The sequence below is a fragment of the Drosophila bipectinata genome, chromosome 2R (assembly GCF_030179905.1).
Source record: "Drosophila bipectinata strain 14024-0381.07 chromosome 2R, DbipHiC1v2, whole genome shotgun sequence".
Classification (NCBI taxonomy): Eukaryota; Metazoa; Arthropoda; class Insecta; order Diptera; family Drosophilidae; genus Drosophila; species Drosophila bipectinata.
The window spans coordinates 20580279-20598848 of NC_091737.1; the positions used below are offsets into that span (position 1 = coordinate 20580279).

Genomic DNA, 18570 nt, shown 5'->3' on the forward strand with positions numbered 1-18570 from the left:
GTACCGGGTATCTTATTGTAGAGATGGTAAACTACCTCATCTTTCTACCAGCTGGAATTCGTTGACATGCACTTTGGCACTGGCTGCCTGGAGGTGAATCAGCTGGAGCGGGATCCCTACATGATTCATGACTATCTCCACGAGATTGACATCTGCCACGCCCACACGAAGAGTGTGTTCTTTATGGTTCTCGTGGGCGATGGAATCGGTCGCCTGCCTCTGCCAACGCACTTGGACGAGGACATCTTTGCCGCCATCCTGGCAGATCCCCAGACAACAGCGGATCTCGAAGCCCTCTTGGTGAAGTGGTATGAAAAGGATGCCACGGAAACCAAAAGGCAGCTCAAGCAGGACTATCGGTAAGAAGACTGAATATCTGAAATACATATATATCGTATATGTTTGGGAATCCCTCTTGTCAACAAAATGTAATAAATTGCCTGACCTTTTAACCCACTAAAATTTAAATACCGGAAAAGTTAGAGCTATGCAAATGTCAAATAAAAATTTGCTACCATTTGTTAGAATAGTTTTCCCCGCCATTGTTGGCCAAGTTATCCGAAATTCAAACTGAAACCGAAATAGTTATGATGGCGTTTGCCGAACAAAGTTGCACAATATTTGACAAAGTTCCATTTCCGTTCCATTGTTCGATGTTTGGCTGAAATTATCCATGTGCCACTTTTGCTTTGTTTGGCAACTCGATTGGAGCTGAACTTTTGGCAAATATTTCGGGGGAGCAGGATGGGCTTTCGCAGGACTCGACAGAGTAAATATGGAAATTTTGAATTCGTTTTGTAGACTGCTTCCCGCGGATTCTTGGCTAAATGAATCGCAGCAAATTCAAAATTTATTGGAGCGAGTTTTGCAATCAATGGTCCAGGCCAGTGCAGGACATGCTGCCGAGTATGTGCAAAGGATTCAAGAACTGCGACGCACTCAGATTGAAAGGGAAGTGAAACAGGCCATGGGTAAGTAGGATTTCAATAGCGAAATACATAACATTTTAATCCTCTTATTTTTAGCCCTATCCAGTGAGAAAATCCTGGCAGTTTTTCGCGAACGAGCAGCCCAAAGCAGCAAAAAGGATGTGGAGGCCAGCGAGCGTCTGCGAAAAATCAAGGACGAACTCACCATGAACCTATCCACAGATAATCACACGACACTGGTGTAAGTATATCCCTCTATTTGAGTTTAACATTTCTTAATTAAGATTATTGTTGCAGGGTACCTGGGAGTGCTGCCAGCGAGGCAATTGATCCGGATAATGAGGACCACGAGTCGTATCTGAGCAAATTCAAGAACAAGGTCACCGACAAGCTGCGCCTCCTAATCGAGGCCCACATAACCAATGATCCCGACGTAATCAAGGGGAGGAAAAAGACTGTGCAGGTAAGCCACAATGTCGGCCAAAAGGTGAAACCATTAACACAACAGACAGCCTACAAAGTGCTTTGGGCCGTGAATTAAATTAAATGTATTATTCCCCTCTAACCTGGGTGGGGGTGTGAGTGCCGCCCCCACCGAAAACCACTGACCGCTTATTTAATCAACAGCAATTCTGATTGTTATTCGGCCTAAGGGGGCCAAGAGTCATAAATTAATTCCAAGAATTACAAAGGGACACACGGACAAAGGCAAGGAAACAGGCATTTATGATTCTGCGTTTTTATTTCTTTGTTTGAGGTCTTCTTTCTTTATTGTTGGTCAGGTCTTAAGGCTCTTTGAAAGTGACTTTATGCTTTATGTAGTTTTAAAAAATTATATAAAAATATGTAAGCCAGAAAATGCAAATAACCTTTTTACAGATTCTCTCAGATGCTCAGCTACAGATTACAGGAATAAATCGAAATCGGCACGTATCCTTGATATCCTGTTTGGACTAGGAATTCGAGAGGATGTGCCGCCAATATATATACACGCTTTGCATATGACAGTTGTCGAAATTGAGTTTGAAAGCGATTTCCGGCAATAAAAACCAATTGCAATCGAGTTTCCCCCCCGAAAAAAGTGGCAAACTGGCTGAAGAAATCGTTTAGCCCAAGGTTTCTGCATTTCTCAGCTTCCGTTCCAGTTGCGGTTTATTTTTTCTGCATTTTCCTGGTCTGGTTCTGCCTCTAGCTCTGCCCCCGCGTTGCATAAGTTCACTTGGCGGCACTTGGCCTCGCCTCCTTGTTGGCTTTTGTTGAAAGCATTTAACATTTCAGCTTGGTCGCAGCCGAAGGACGAGGCGTAATGCGAACTGGTCGCTGCCATTAGTGGACAAATCCTAGAAGTACACTGAAAAGTTTTAATATAATTTCCCAAAAATGAGGTTTTTAAATGCAGTGTTTAAGCTTGGCCAACAGTGCGTATGAGTGATGTATTTTGAAGTATTTCTTGAAGCTGATTACTGATTGTTTTTTTTTAAGTGCATCCAGCTTCTGGCCACCCCCCTCCGCACCGCCTCTGACATATTAACACACTTACACTTGGGCACAATGTAGCCACGCCCAGGTAGTCCCTTGTTTGCACTTAACGATGCAGCAACGTAAACTGCATTCAGACCAGGCTAGTACCCTTACACCTTGCTGCTGCTCCTGCCCCCCGACCTCGTCCCGTCTTGCGGATAAAAATGTTGCAAAGGTAAATCCAACACAGACGCCTCGCTTTGACAAAATGTTGTGGCATTCGTTGCCGCAACCGAGAAATATGCAAAATGTGCTGCCAGTAAGCTGCACCTGCGGCAGGTGCACCGCCCTTGTGCGGCGCCTTTCGCCACTTCAGAGTGAAATGAAATTAAAGCAAGTCAAATGCCGGCTAATTAAGCGGCTGCTGAAGGAGCCTTAAAGTGTGGTAAAGTGGCCGAAAGGCTTCGGGCCATATCGATTTGGCCCTCAAGGCCTTCCAGTCAAGTCGAGATCAGAAAATGCATTACACAGGAGCTGTCAAATGGGATCTAGAAAGCCAAAAGCGGATTACATCCACAAAATGACATGAGAGACTTCATCGCGGACTCAGACCTAGATTTTGAATTGAAATCTGACTTAGTTAGAGCATGAGGTTGTGCCAAGGACTGCGGGAGGAGTACTTGTTAGTGGGGAAGCTGCCACAACCAGACAAGGTAAAGAGTGCACTGCAAGAAAATAAGGAAACAAGTTCTAGAAAATAAGGAAATTCTGGGAAGAAGTCTTATAACTTTAAAATTCCTAAAACTCATTTTCTTTAGAAATAACCTTAATTTTTTTTCTATGCATATATAATATATATATAACCTCCGACCCCTGGGCAACCCAGCAGGTGGGCAAAGGTAACGGCAAAGGTAAACAAAGTTACGAGACAAACACGCTGAATGCCACTCACTCACTTTCAGACTTAGGGGGAATGGGAATGAAAATGGGAATGGATATGGGTGATGGGTGATGGGTGACGGTGATGGGGATGACGATGATGACGTGGACTTGTTCCTGGGGCTGAAGCAGACAAGAAAAAGAGAATACGGCAGCGGTAGGTGACACTTTGGAATACGCACATATATGTACATACATATATTTACCATCTAGCAGATATACCGACATCCTGATAGCCGAGGTGTAAGCCAAAGAGCTCTTAGAGGTCACACACAGTAGCAGCATCTGGTCCGAGATGAATGACTGAAGGAGGCCGATGGAAGTGACACCCGGGGTGGCACAGTATTAAGTGTAGATGTGGTTGCCACTGGCAGGTGGCAGGTGGCAGACGGCAGATGCTTGTTGGCTGGCAAATCCAATTACTGACAAACCAAAGCAGGAACTGGTTAAAAGCCTTCAAAAAATACATTTCTATGCAAATTATTTTCATACACGTTATATGATATATGCGTGCAATAAAAAATAATTACAATCCGCAGGACACAAAACAGCATAAATATGCACCAGCTGATGACCTTGTTTGGAAACTGAAGTTGTTAGACATGTCACGTCACTTTAATTGTGCTTTAAATATTAAATACAATTTGTACAGCCCTTTAAGCACTTAATTTATCATATAACTGATTTAATCGATACACGAAACTGGCTAAAAAAGAGTCAGCTGAAATGAATATTTATTTAATTTAATGTCCGACGCACATACGGTTGTAATTTATATCTGCAGAACGCATTAATTAGTAGACAGTCGGCCTAATTGGACGTTGGATTATTGGGCATTGAATTAAATACTCATTTTTCACACTTAAGTGATGACAGGATCAAAGGCGAAAACTTTATTTGTTTTAATTACTACTGGTTATTGAAATTATTAAAGTGTTGTACAGTCTCTCTACTTAAAGTTTCATGTCGTCTATGAAAAAATAAAGGGATTTGTAAGAAGCATCAGGAAGTCTTATCCTTATATACACGATTTCTCATAAATTAAATAGCGGAAATAAACTACAAAGTAATGTATTAATCAAACCCAGAAGCGACTTATTGGAATATATCCGATCGGAATATAAAGTACCATTTTGAAATCAGTTAACCCAAAAGCTACATTACATTCCTACATTCCTTTTTGAATTTTTCGATTTTTTCCTAAGGGTACCCTCATAAAATTTTGGGTTTTTCCAATATCCCCACTTTTGCCCCGTCTCATGGCCATAGCCTTGTCAATTTGTATCCGATCGGGAAATAAAGTACCATTTTGAAATCAGTGAACATAGAAGCGACTTTCCTCATTCAAAACATTGCCCAAATATAGTTTTTGAATTTTTCGATTTTTTCCTAGGGGTACCCTCATAAAATTTTGGATTTTTTCAATATCCCCACTTTTGCCCCTTCTGATGCCCATAGCCTTGTCAATTTGTATCCGATCGGGAAACAAAGTACCATTTTGAAATCAGCGAACACAGAAGCGACTTTCCTCATTCAAAACATTGCCCAAATATAGTTTTTGAATTTTTCGAATTTTTCCTAGGGGTACCCTCATAAAATTTTGGATTTTTTCAATATCCCCACTTTTGCCCCTTGGCCATAGCTCTGTCAATTTGTATCCGATCGGGAAACAAAGTACCATTTTGAAATCAGCGAACACAGAAGCGACTTTCCTCATTCAAAACATTGCCCAAATATAGTTTTTGAATTTTTCGAATTTTTCCTAGGGGTACCCTCATAAAATTTTGGATTTTTTCAATATCCCCACTTTTGCCCCTTGGCCATAGCTCTGTCAATTTGTATCCGATCGGGAAACAAAGTACCATTTTGAAATCAGCGAACACAGAAGCGACTTTCCTCATTCAAAACATTGCCCAAATATAGTTTTGAAATTTTTCGAATTTTTCCTAGGGGTACCCTCATAAAATTTTGGATTTTTTCAATATCCCCACTTTTGCCCCTTCTGATGCCCATAGCCTTGTCAATTTGTATCCGATCGGGAAACAAAGTACCATTTTGAAATCAGCGAACACAGAAGCGACTTTCCTCATTCAAAACATTGCCCAAATAAAGTTTTTGAATTTTTCGAATTTTTCCTAGGGGTACCCTCATAAAATTTTGGATTTTTTCAATATCCCCACTTTTGCCCCTTCTGATGCCCATAGCCTTGTCAATTTGTATCCGATCGGGAAACAAAGTACCATTTTGAAATCAGCGAACATAGAAGCGACTTTCCTTATTCAAAACATCACCGAAATGTAGTTTTTGAATTTTTCGAATTTTTCCTAGGGGTACCCTCATAAAATTTTGGATTTTTTCAATATCCCCACTTTTGCCCCTTCTGATGCCCATAGCCTTGTCAATTTGTATCCGATCGGGAAACAAAGTACCATTTTGAAATCAGCGAACACAGAAGCGACTTTCCTCATTCAAAACATTGCCCAAATAAAGTTTTTGAATTTTTCGAATTTTTCCTAGGGGTACCCTCATAAAATTTTGGATTTTTTCAATATCCCCACTTTTGCCCCTTCTGATGCCCATAGCCTTGTCAATTTGTATCCGATCGGGAAACAAAGTACCATTTTGAAATCAGCGAACACAGAAGCGACTTTCCTCATTCAAAACATTGCCCAAATAAAGTTTTTGAATTTTTCGAATTTTTCCTAGGGGTACCCTTACAAAATTGTGGTTTTTTTGGCCATAGCTCTGCCATCGAATATATCTAAAATCTACCTATATTTTTTTCCATTTCAGGAAATCTTTCACGAGCATGCTACTCACCTGCGCATCCTGCGGGAGCACACGGAAAACGCCGCCTTGCTGGAGTCGCGAGTGCCACAGCAACTCCGACAGAATCTTATGGCCAACTTCCGGAACGGTAGCCGCCATGCCCCGTACTTCGTCTGTGGATCAGACGGCAGTGGCAAGAGTGCCATTATCAGCCAGCTGTACGGCCAGGTTAGCAGCTGGTTCGGGGCATCCACACGCGTCCATCGGATGATACGATTCGCGAAGGCCTCGCCGAGATCCGCCTATAATCTGGAACTGCTACGAGTGGTCTGTCAGCAGATCTCCATCATTTTCAACATCCCGGAGGGCTACCTGCCCAAGGATGCCTCTTTCGATCCGTTGTACATCAACACCTGGTTCCAGAACCTCTTGCGGCGCATCGAGGACATGGGCAACGACGTGCTCTTCCTTTTCATCGACGACCTGCATCTGCTCAACCCGCTGGACTGCGACATTGTGACAGCTCTGTCCTGGCTGCCCACGTCCCTGCCCTGGAACGTCCAGATCATCTGCAGCTCCACCACGCCCGTCGAGCAGCTCAAGTTCACGCCCATGCAGCGGGACCGCTTCAAGTCCGGGGAATACCAGTTCGACATCAATCGAGGAGACTTCTCCAGCCGCCTCAAGATTCCGCCCCAATGCATTCCCGGGGAGGTGAGCTTCAGCCTGTACGTGGAGCAGCAATTCGACCACCTGGAGCGGCACTACGGACGCCAAGCCGTGGGCAGTCTGGCGGCGTACATCACCTGCTCCGAGTATGGTCTTACCGAGACCGAGCTCCTGGAGCTGCTCATGCCCACCGACGACCCGGAGACGCTCATCGAAACCAAGGCAGGGCACTTCAGCTTTGCCACTTTTAAGAAAATCCATCGCGAAATGGGTAAGTGGGTGGAGAAGTCCTAAGTAAGTTTTATTTTGAGTGTATTGTTTTTAGATGTATTACTCCTGCTGCACGACAAGATCATGTCGGGCAAGGTGCTGATTCAGTGGCGCCACAACTACTGTGCCACGGTAGCCAAGCGGCGCTACATGGACACCCAGAGGACGCGGAGCTTGCATAGCGAGCTGGCCAACTTGTTTTTCCCGCAGGACGAGGACGAAAGCACCCTGGAGAACGAGTCGAAGTGCAGCGAGACCAAGTCGGTGATCAGCATGTGGGAGAAGGACTCCCTGTCGGCCGTATCGGCGACATCCACAGGTCGCAAGTCCTCATCCACGCACCACAATGACGACACTTCCACGTTCTACAATCCCATTGCCGCGGACGTGAGCTATAGCATGCGGCATGTGGAGGAGAGCTGGCATCACCTGATGAGATCCGATGACACCACCCGGTTCAAGCAGATCGCTGTCTGCAATTTTGACTTCCTGCTGGCGGCGGTAAGTTTTCCGGCTCAAAGGCTTCACCCATTTCCCAATTAGTTTCAGAGTCAGAGGCAGGCATAGAGTGATGGCTAAATTCATTTTCGAGCTGGAAATGCAATCAGTTTTGGCCATGAGCCGCTCTTAATTGCCTGGCTAATTTGGAAATCAAACTGACAACTGCTTTCCGTTGGCAGTCGTGCCAAAAATATGAAAATGGTAGATTTTGTTTGGTTCGCCAGGGAACTAAATTATAATTTCATTATTTGTTATGGCTTGTGTAGGGGATACTGGTGTTTGTTTATCGTAAATATTTCTAGCATAAACATTAAAATTGAAAAACCTATAAGCCTGCAGTCTACAAGCCATTGTTTGGCCAAAAACTGGCTCTATTTGAACAGATATTTAATTTGAAATCGAGCTTCATTGCAGGTTCATGAACGTATAATGTGATAATCAAATTAGAGCCAGTATATCGTGTATTTGAAAATGCAAAAAATTCAAGCAAAGCAACGGGCAGCTGTCGATTCTATCCATTTCCTCGTCTAATTGTTACGAGCGATGCAACGCTTTTGTAGTCAGGACCTCATCCTGCAATGCCACGCCTTCCTCCTCCCTATCCCTCTCCCCATCTTGCTCATTTAATTTCATTTCATTCCGTTTCATTCGCTCATTCGTGCAGTCGGGAAAACTCATTATTTGGCTCTGGAAAGTATGCAATTAAATTTTTGTGACTCTCCGAGGATGTTTTATGCTTGTATGTGTGTGCCTCTACTATATGCAAGAGTGTGTGAGCCAATCGAATTAACGGTTTTTGTTGTTGCTGCTACATTGCACAAAATACTGTTGCCGTTTTATTCCTCAGCGAAATGAGTTTTCTGATGAATTTTTTACTGCCAATATTTGCATTCCTCATGGCCGCAACAGGACTGCGGCGCTTTGGGTGGAAAGTTTGGTCAACAAACATAATATAAACATGAATAATTTGGATTCTAATTAACACACCCCAGTTCAATCCAGTTATAAGAACATAAAATCGATTTGGCTTTAAACTCTTTCCATTAAACTTAAGCTTCCAAGATGCAGTCTCCAATAATAGGATTGTTTTCTTATCTTGGAGGAGGAAAGCCTGACACCCTGCCATCCTGATAAGCAGACTTAAAGTCTGACGTTTAATTTAATTAACTTGGCTTTGTTGTCACTTACAGTCCCAAAATAAACATTAGATTCGAAGGCAGCCTTTTAATCAATTGCTAATATATACATTTCGGTATTTGTGTCAAGATTTAATTAGCTTCTCTGAGGGGGTTCATTGTTCAAGGACATTTCTAGTCCTGATTATAAGAGCTCCAGATCATGACCTTTTCCCAATTTCCAGGTACAAACAGTATCCATTAGCTACTTGCGCTGCTTAATCGAGCACGTTCGCTGCTATATCCTGGACAGGGACATCGAGCTGATCTACTACACGATTAGAAAGTCCAGTGATGTCCTTACCCGAGATCCCATGCAACTGGGCTCCCAGCTGATATCCTGGCTGCGTCCGATCGGCGAACACGACGACGACGACAACTCCCTGCTGAGCATGACGGTCCGCTCGGCCACCGCCTGGTGCGACGGGTATGCGGTTCCGTTACTGGTGCCCCTCACCGGCTGGCTGCCCGTGCCGCTGCCCTCGCAGATCCGCACCATGACCGTCACCGGCACGGGCGTCATTCGGGCCGTTTGCCTGGCCCCCTCGAAACAGCATCTCATCCTGGCCACCAACTCCGGCGACGTGCAACAGTGGCACATTATGAGCAATTCGCTGGAGCACACATTCAAGGGTAAGTTCGGGGACTGGGCGACTGGGTGGTGTGGTGTAATGTCCTGCCATTAAGTCAGCTAATCGTGCTTTGTTACCATCTCACTTTCTCTCTTGCGCTTTTGGAACATTTCCATTTGCGGTAAAGGACACACTGCGGCAGTCACGTGCCTGCTGGTGGCGCCGCAGCCGGAGCAGGAGTTGTTGCTGACCGGCTCCGAGGATAACAGCGTACTCGTGTGGCACGTCTCACTCCGCGAGCGTCTGGGTCACATTAAGTGAGTACACTTGGCGAAAACATATGTAGTTACATTTTTAAGCTATGAGTTCATGATTTTCAACCATTAAGGCCATTAATTCGTAGGAGTTTTTTTTTATTGTACGAAAGGATAATAAAATAGTAATTATGTCCTTTTTTTTGCTGTGTCTGGTACTCCCATCTCTTCATTATTCCTATTTTTTCAACGCTCTCCGCCTTGAGCGTAATTTGTAAATCTCTGCTGGCACAATTTATCTAAACATCCTTCTCGACTCCTTGCTCCATTTCAGCGCCCACACAGCTCCCATTACAGGCGTGGCAGCTGGCGTCAATAACACACTCATCATAAGCAGCAGCGAGGATGCAACAATTGCCATCACAGACCTGGCCAGCGGAAAATTGGTAAGATTTAAGAATCCATTAAAGTCGGTAATACTTCCCACAAATACTTCAACAAGTACCTTTTCATTTAATCCATTTTTCTATGGAAATTTTGATGGCGTTGAGGGAGAGAGTTTCCATGCTCCGTTTGGGGAATGAAAAATGCATTTGAGGAAGCTAATTGCAAAGCCCCGCCACAAAACCAGATCAAACAGACCAAAATGCATTTGCATAATTTCTCAGAGCCCGAATAACCCGAATATTTACCATCCATCCAACCTATCAGACAACCCACCCACCCAGCCAGGCTGCCCGGCCAAATACTTTCATCAAACAGGAGGCAAGGTCATCGCGGGTATGGTTTAGGTGGTGAGTGGTAGATGGTGGATGGTCGGGGTTCTGCGGGTTTCTGCCATCTGGCCGACATGTGTGCCTTGCTTGTTGAACATGGCTTTTAGCATAAGAGCATAAGGGGGGGGTTGAGAGGTTGAGGGTTTGTGGGGCAGGATGGGTTTTTGGGCCAGGATGGTGGGACAAGAGGGCGCACACATTTCGCGGCTGTTTTCGCGTCTCATGGATGGCAAATGAAGCGTGGCTGGAGGATGTCGAGGTCCCTGCCGGAACCCTGTCCTACTTTTTAGCTTCCGTCCTCCGTTACAAGTCACACTAAGTTGATATTTCAGAGACGCACACATTAAACTGTGATTACCCACAATGTGAAATGTTTGCATATTAAATACTATAGAGGTCACAATAATAGCACTAAAGAGTTGGCAATTTTTGTCTAATTTATTAAAATAGAGCCAAATAATCCTAGAAGACTTTAAAGAGTCTATAAATAATAGAAGCATACTCTTCATAAATAACTAAAATTTTGCTTATACTGTGAGTTTATATACCGTGTCCTGGTTCTTGTCCCCATCATCGCCATCTTCATCCTGCTGACACACATATAGAAATTAGATTTATTGCCACTTGGTTGCCCTCGGGCATATTTTAAAGTCAATTTCGCTGACTTGGCTGCGGCACGCCCCCCAAAAAACATAAAATAAAAACTGGGTAGCAGTAGAAACTTCCGCGAATCAAGACATTACTTGCAACATACACACACTGACACTTTCGGCCTGGATGTGGCACAGTTTCCATCTCGCCCTGGCCCCATCACACACCTGCAATTACGAGCTGTTATTGAATTAATTACAATATTACGTATACGCCGCGTCATGCCGGCACTTCCTTTCATGTCGTCGCTGTTTTTTTTTTAAAGTCCGTGCGGCAATTTATCAAAGTTTTGGCATTTCTCGGCATGGCAGCATGGCGGCATGGCTTTTGGCGGCAACTTTGCATGCTAGGTGGTAATTAACTTAATGCATACAGAATGTGGCACGGTGCGGGAGACAAACAAAAGGCCAGACGAGAACAAAATTGACGGCCAAGGCACATGTGTCACGCCATCCGGTTGGAACTAAAGCTATGTAATGTCCTTTTCATTCCCTTTCCATTCCAAATGATTAATATTTAATGTACCTTCGATTGGTATTGTTGATAATAGAAACACCTGGCCATCTAATGTTGCTTTCCCCAACAAAGCCAATAAATTATAACAAATATTTTTGTGTGTTTGCAGAGACATCGCATAACGTACCATCGTGGTCCTGTGACTGGCATCCTGGTGGCCGGAGCCTGTGATGTCCTCATCTCGGGCAGTCACGACAGGAGCATTTGTGTCTGGAACCTGGAGAACTTTAGCCTTCTGAACACCATGCATATGTCGAGTCCTGTGCTTCGCATTGACATTTCCTGGAATTCGGTGAGTTTTTGTACCCTTGCAGAGAGCTTTATAATTTTAAAGGTTTTTATATTATTCATCGGAAAAAAGGGATTAAATTTTTAAGAAAAATGTAGGATGTGGCAAGTGCATCTCACACACTTGCTGTCCGCGTTTGTGTGTGTCTGGCTTTTCAAACGAAACAAACTTCTCTCAAAGACAAAAGTTGAGTCCTTTAGGGGATTTCCCCAAGCTCATCGTGCTCGGCTAAAAAGCTTTAAAGAAAATTCCTGCGCCAAACACACACTCACACACACCACCACATAAATAGGAAAAATATAAGAAATAAAAAAGAAAGCAAATGGGATGAAGATGGAGGGAAATGCTTTAAGGATATTCCACTTGAGTGAAGCATGCCAAGTAAACCAATAACGAAAAGCGCAATTTAAGGGAACATGAACACAGACAGTTCTGCAAAAAAAAGGGGCCGGAAAGTGAAAGATTCCGACTTGAAGTGGAACAGTTTTTAAAGCCAAAACAAACGCACAATAGATGCGCTTGGCGATATGAAAATCCAGGACGCACCAGGACGAAATTCTAATAAGTGATTCCGAGCTTGGGGACGGGCATTACGCGCCAAATCCTTTGTTGTCAATCAGCTTGACAAAAAACCAGAAGCTATTACATGCCATGAGTGTGTGCTAGTATCCTACTGTGTGTGTGTGTGTAAGGATCCGTGCCTGCCTCTATCAATAAGTATTGCATACTTAGCAGCAATTTGGCACGCAAAATAATATGAAGATAGCGACATCCCGGGACCCACCAGCTCCCAGCCATCCAACTCCCATCTCCCGTCGCCCTATTATTGTTGTCGTCCTTTGTCAATGGCAACAGTGTTTTGTATCCCCTCCTCACCCATCCCAGATGAGCGAGTCTCATCGGAGGACTCTGGCAATTGATGCGTGCTTCCACTCGTCTCGTGCTCCTTAAGTCCTGGCTCCTCATCTATCCGGCTCGCTTTGGCAAATCCGCAATAGACAGACATCAGGAAGAGCCCACTGTAATTCAAGGTGTGCCATGGCAGCTGCCACTGGAGCCGACGGCCAGGCTCCAGGCTCAAGGAGCACTCCTCGCCTAACACATGCCATTCAGTACACTTCTAGGAATACCTACAAAAAAATTCCTAAAGCTTTATATATACTCCTACTCCCAACATTAAAAAGAAGTACCCTATTTATAGAAATTTTATAAATATTTTAAAGGTAAAGCTCCCACATTTTTCTCCAAGTGTTCCCCAAGTCTCTCATTTCAAACAGAAACTGAAAAGCTAGACCAGACAAGGCATTCAGTTACCGTTGTCCTTCGAGGACTCCTTCACATCGGCAACTCTCCTGATGTGTCCTCCCGATGTGCCGCAACCGAAAATAATAAAATACAATTTCACACATTAAACAAAAGTGCTGGCGAAAATTGAAGAAAAATTGCCTATAAGCTGGCGGAAAAATTGGTTCGCGATAACAAGGACATCGTCGTTGCGGCGGAGACAATTCCGAGATGCCGCCAACAACAAATTTCCCTTCCACAAATTGAAATGTAATTTCACACAGCCATGAATACATATAGGAAACACTTCGGCCCGGGCCGAGTAGCAGCCCCTTGGGCAGGACTCTTAGCCCAGGCGAGAATGGCAAAAGGAAATCAACTTTCTTACACTTTGGCCTGCATCCTTGGCCCAGTCCCAGCCACGCCCCAAAGTGCCCTCTTCCCGTGGGCGTTGACCTTTCGGATTGAAATGGCAGTGGTGGAATGCAATTTAATAATATTACGATTCGGTTTTGGTCAGGAAATTGTTTCCAATGCCGGGATATTTGGTCATTATCAGGGATTAGAAAGTTAACAAAATCCTTAAACCCATTAAAAAATATATTAATTTCCCTTGCAGGTCTTCCTTTTGGCCTTGTGCGAGGATAATGCCCTTTATGTTCGCACACTGGCAACCGGCAAGGAGCTGCACACCCTGAAAGGACACAAGTCAAAGGTGACTCGAGAGGGAACCCTTTCAGCGAAATCCATGAACTTTAAGATTATTGTGTTTCCATAGATTCGAACCATTTCGATTGGCAAGGACAGCCAGCGGTGTGTGGTGGGCTGCGAGGATACCCGGGCACTTATCTACGACATGCACTCCGGGAAATTGGTGCGATCCATGCCGCCTAATCCCGGACCGGTGACCGCCGTCCATGCCATGGACAACGATGACTTCCTGGTCACGGTGGGTGGCAACAAGATTACCTTTTACTCGTTCCGCAACGAGGAGCTCTACTTGAATCCCTACTCGCGGCATCCGAAGCGGAAGCGCAGCTTGAAGAGGCACGCCCAGGCTCAGAGGTCTCCCTCGACGACCCTGCCGCCCATCACCTGCTTTGACTTGTCGCGGGACTCCCAGCAAATGGCCATCGCCTCCGGCCGGAGTGTCCACTTGATGAGAATCAATACACCAGAGTACCAGTGCACCCTGGAAGGCCACACGGCCGGCGTGTCCTGCCTGAAGTTCGCCCCCAATGGGGAGTTCCTGGCCACCGGCTCCGAGGATCGACTGGTGCTCATCTGGAACATGGCCTTGGGCGAGATCAGCAATACGTTCAAAGGACACGTTGCCCCGGTGGTCAAGGTAGTGGTCCTGATGGACTCCCTGCGTGTGATCTCCACGGATCGCGACTCCCTGCTGCTGGTGTGGATGGCCCATTCCGGAAACCTGCTGCAGACCATCCAGGGTCCCTACAAAAACCTGGCCGTCACTAACAACATGCGCTTCGCCGCCTCCACCAACGGGGACAACACTCTCAAGATCTGGTCTCTGACCCAGGAGGACGAGAAGTACTCCGTCTCGCATTCGGACGAGATCACCTGCTTCGAGATCAGTGCGGATAGTGCCCACATCATCACGGGATCTAGGGATATGTCCCTGAAAGTGTGGCAGGCAACGGGCGGCAAGCTCAGCCAGGTACTGGTGGGCCACAGCGATGCAGTGACCTGCGTGGCCGTCTCGGTGTCTAACAAAACTCAGGTCCTGTCTGGCTCGAAGGACACGAATCTCATTCTCTGGGATCTGCTAACCGGCGAAGAGGTTCACACCCTGGCCGGGCATTTGGGACCGGTTATTGGAGTCAAGGTCTCGGCGGATGGTAAGCTCCATCTATCACAAAGTAGGTCCCTTGTTTAGTTTTCTAATTTAAAGGATCCACGGCCGTTTCTGGCAGCGACGACAAGACCCTGATAGTTTGGGAAACAAAGCGGGGCCTGGCCCTGACCTCCCTGCAGATGCATGTGCCCTTCACCCACTTCGACATCAGCCTGGAAGTATCCCGGGTCCTGGTCCAGCTGGTGGACAGCTACAATCTTCCCGTGATCTGTTTGCACAACACTCCGGCGCAGTACGTTAAGCTGCCAACATACTCGGGTCCCAGCAAGGATATAGAGGGTAGGTTTCAAAGGAAATCGGATTAACCTTTCTCTATATTACGAATATATCTTACAGATCTGCGACCTCAGGGTCCCAAGCGGCAAATGAAGAGGCTCCTGAAGAAGGAGGTCTCTTTGGACACGTACACCTGGCAGAAGAAGTACGGCCACCTAACCTCCTCGGTGATGATGGCCCAGGTGGATGAGCGGCTGAAGCGGCGATTCAGTGTTTCGGCCAGCATGGAGGAGATCTCGAAGATAGCCGAGACCAAGACGGGAGCCTCGCAGGCCAATCTGGGCCCGGAGCAGGCGGCGCTGGCCCAGTCGCAGCACTTTGACCAGCTGGAGGCGCTCTGGAACAAGAGATCTCCGCCCCGGAGACGTCACAATGCGGTAAGTGTCAGGACCTTCTCCGTATCCACTTCTCCCGCTCTCTCTCTTGCTCTCTCTGCCTATCTCTCTCTCTAACAAGGAGTCGAGAGAGATAAAGGATATGGAGAAAGGACCTTAGATGAAGTTCGCTTTCGTGTTCGTTGCCACTAGTGACGTAATGATTTGAAATTCGTAGTAGATGCGCTCACCATTTCGTTTTATTTTCGTTTCATTACCGTCTTCTTTCTTTTCATTTTCGCTTCGTCTCTGTTTGCTTATACACCAATTTGCAACGTGCAATATGCAACATGCCACCTGTGCAATGTGCAATTTGAAATCTGAACCCTGACACCGTAAAGGGTCTTTCGCGGCAAACCTCGCTGGTGGAGGACCGACTCGAGTCCTCGGACGACGACGAGTACCAGGACGAGCGAGCAGGTATGTTGTCCGCCTCCTACGACCATATCCACCTCCTTGCACGCTTGCCCGGAATCCGATCCCTGCACGATGCATGGAAGACGAACAGTCTGCGGGTGTCGCGCACCACCCGCGCCAAGTTCTATGTGAGCACACCACCACAGAACTCCCCCCAACACTCCCACCGGGACCCGAACGAGGACCAGAACTCAGGTACCAGTACCGACCACGGACATACCATTGACCAGTGTACGGATAGGGTGTCGCCGCCGGATCTGGTGAGGGATCTGCTGGTGGGCATTCCCAGTCCGGAGTCTCCGCAGCGGATCTCACTGCGCCAGCTGCTCCACTGGCCCAGTTTAAAGTCGCACTTGTGGCGCCGTCAGCGAAACTGCCAGTCCCTGGAGCCGCACATCCGGCTTCATCCACCCGATCCCCGGAGTCGTATCCGGCCCACGCCCATCATCCTGGTGGAGAACTATGATAGCCGCAATGTCCGCCAGCTGCGCACGGATCTCGTCCTGCACCCGCAGTCGAGTCGCGCCTCCTTCGGCCACATCGAGGTGGCCGGCGGAGAGCAGAGTCTGGCCAAAAAGGGCAGTGCCTTCTCCAAGAGCTTTTGGCAGCGACGGTGGCGTCTCCTGCGCCGCAAATCCCCCTCCCAGTCCGAGTCCAATTCCCACTCGAATAACAGCCAACACCCCGATGCCGCCGCGGCCAATTGCAATGACTGTGTGGCCCAATGACAGGAAACCACCTCCCTGACTCGAAGGACCAATGACAGCCACACAACCACCCGTGTGGTTACCTTCACCCTGCACCACCAAACCACTTTTGTTTTCCACTCTCTGGCACACCACTGCTTTTCCGTAGTTATGGCCGTGCTCCGTAGTTGTTTGCCATTTTAGTGAACTTTAAAATATTTATTTAATAAATTACCAAAAAGTTTCGTTTTATTTGACTTGCTTGTTGAATTTTATAGCCAATTATTTTTGGTCAAATGGCCCGTGAGAAGCCAAAAACAGGTAAGTGCACTGACAGAAAATCATTCCGCCCAAAAACCAAAGAATGTGATACAAAAATTCTCAAATGAGGAGCAAAATATTGCAATGTATAATGGAATTTTTGAAGGCTTTGTTGTTTTTTAATTACATTTCTCTTTGCCAATTCTGTTGGGAATCCTGAAGAGCCATCATCAGTTGGTTTCCATTTTAATGGATTTCGCGCCAATGGGCGCATTATGAAAATAAAGTGCTCATCCCGTTCATTTCGCAATTGGCCAGTGCAATGGCAAAATTGCAATCAATAAATTTGCAGCGCGATTAACTCGATAAGCAAACAAAAGTCCCGTCCAGCTCGGTAATGAATTGAGCGAATTAAAAGCAATCAATTGGCTGCCAGTGAGCATCTCCAGGGGCGCGAGGTCAGGGGTCAGGAGTCAGGAGTCAGTATACAGAATGCCAGTCCAGTGAGGTAAGCAGCTCGTTCTCCAAGCTCTATTCTAAGTTCAGGCATGCTTTGCTCTCACAGGACTACACAAAAAGGATAAAGGGCTTAAATCAACTTGAGCCTGTGTACCATATAATCCTAAACTGTAAAGTGTTATCTGCTTTCGTTTTCTTATAAAGTCTTTATATATATATTCCTCTTTTAACTCTCTCTCTCTCTCGATCTCGATGTGTATATATCCTTTTTGTAAAAAATTTAAAATTCTTTCCGTTTTTGAAGTTGTTGTCGAATTGGCAAAAGCCATGCTGTTTTTGGCCCCGATTCTGCTGCAAATTTTGAAATTTTGAAATGAAAATGAAGTTCCCATTTTCCATTCCAATTATCCGAATTACCAACTACCACCACCAACCACTACTACTATGTACTACAACCAAGCAACAGCCACCGCCCACAGTTCGAAAACCAGTTCCCGCAGCTCCTTGCTCCCATAAACCAGTGCAACTGCATCCTGCAACTGCAACTGCAACAGCAGCAACAGCGGCAACAGCAACATGAATAAATATTAACAAATAATCACAAAGAATAACCGAACAAATACTTTTAGATAGATTTCCCCAAACGATTGGCATGTTAATAGATTACATCTCCTGTCTTGGAGCACAGTATTCCCTCAAAAAGAGCACTCTCCAATTATATTATATATGTAATCACCACAGTACGGCACCCCTAAATTGACTTACTCCCAATCTGGCCAACTATGAAAACATGAATATGAATATGATTTTTGTGTATCGTTTCTAGACGAATTCGACGATTTCTTTCAGTGGGGCTAAGACCTTATAGGCTACGATTTAATCAGTTAGGGCTAATAAATAGAGAAAATCACATATATACCTTTCGAATATGTATACAGGCATACCTCAAGTGCAAATGCTGAAAAAAACAAAACACACACACTTTTGAAAATTCTACATGAAACTTAAAGTAGTTATAAAACCGACATATATATATGTTTATAATCAAATAAATAACACAGAGAGAGAGAACCACCCAACACCCTCAACCACCAGAGCCCAGAAGTGCACAAACCCCAAACGGATGCAGCCAAGTAAGTAACTAATCAGGTATGAGAACTTTG

General features: G+C 45.6%; 1 protein-coding gene across 5 annotated transcripts in view; it reads left to right on the top strand.

Moving 5' to 3' along the window:
* The window catches only part of LOC108122468 (protein qui-1), a 32479-nt gene that overhangs the window by 12523 nt on the left and 1386 nt on the right, over positions 1 to 18570 (top strand). The window contains exons 4-19 of one of the 5 annotated variants that reach the window (XR_011442351.1): positions 52 to 359; positions 802 to 971; positions 1026 to 1170; positions 1227 to 1392; positions 6123 to 7038; positions 7093 to 7538; positions 8899 to 9346; positions 9473 to 9602; positions 9874 to 9985; positions 11592 to 11774; positions 13675 to 13770; positions 13834 to 14917; positions 14971 to 15213; positions 15271 to 15587; positions 15926 to 16004; positions 17874 to 18540. Coding sequence is in view for 3 of the 5 variants with exons in the window: in XM_017237064.3 (XP_017092553.2) it covers positions 52 to 359; positions 802 to 971; positions 1026 to 1170; positions 1227 to 1392; positions 6123 to 7038; positions 7093 to 7538; positions 8899 to 9346; positions 9473 to 9602; positions 9874 to 9985; positions 11592 to 11774; positions 13675 to 13770; positions 13834 to 14917; positions 14971 to 15213; positions 15271 to 15587; positions 15926 to 16729 (5568 nt within the window). In the remaining 2 variants the exon portion in view is untranslated. Of the gene's footprint in view, positions 1 to 51; positions 360 to 801; positions 972 to 1025; positions 1171 to 1226; positions 1393 to 6122; positions 7039 to 7092; positions 7539 to 8898; positions 9347 to 9472; positions 9603 to 9873; positions 9986 to 11591; positions 11775 to 13674; positions 13771 to 13833; positions 14918 to 14970; positions 15214 to 15270; positions 15588 to 15925; positions 17149 to 17873; positions 18541 to 18570 lie in introns of those variants that run through there. The other 4 variants (XM_017237065.3, XM_017237064.3, XM_017237067.3 and 1 more) reach the window with 4 other exon arrangements.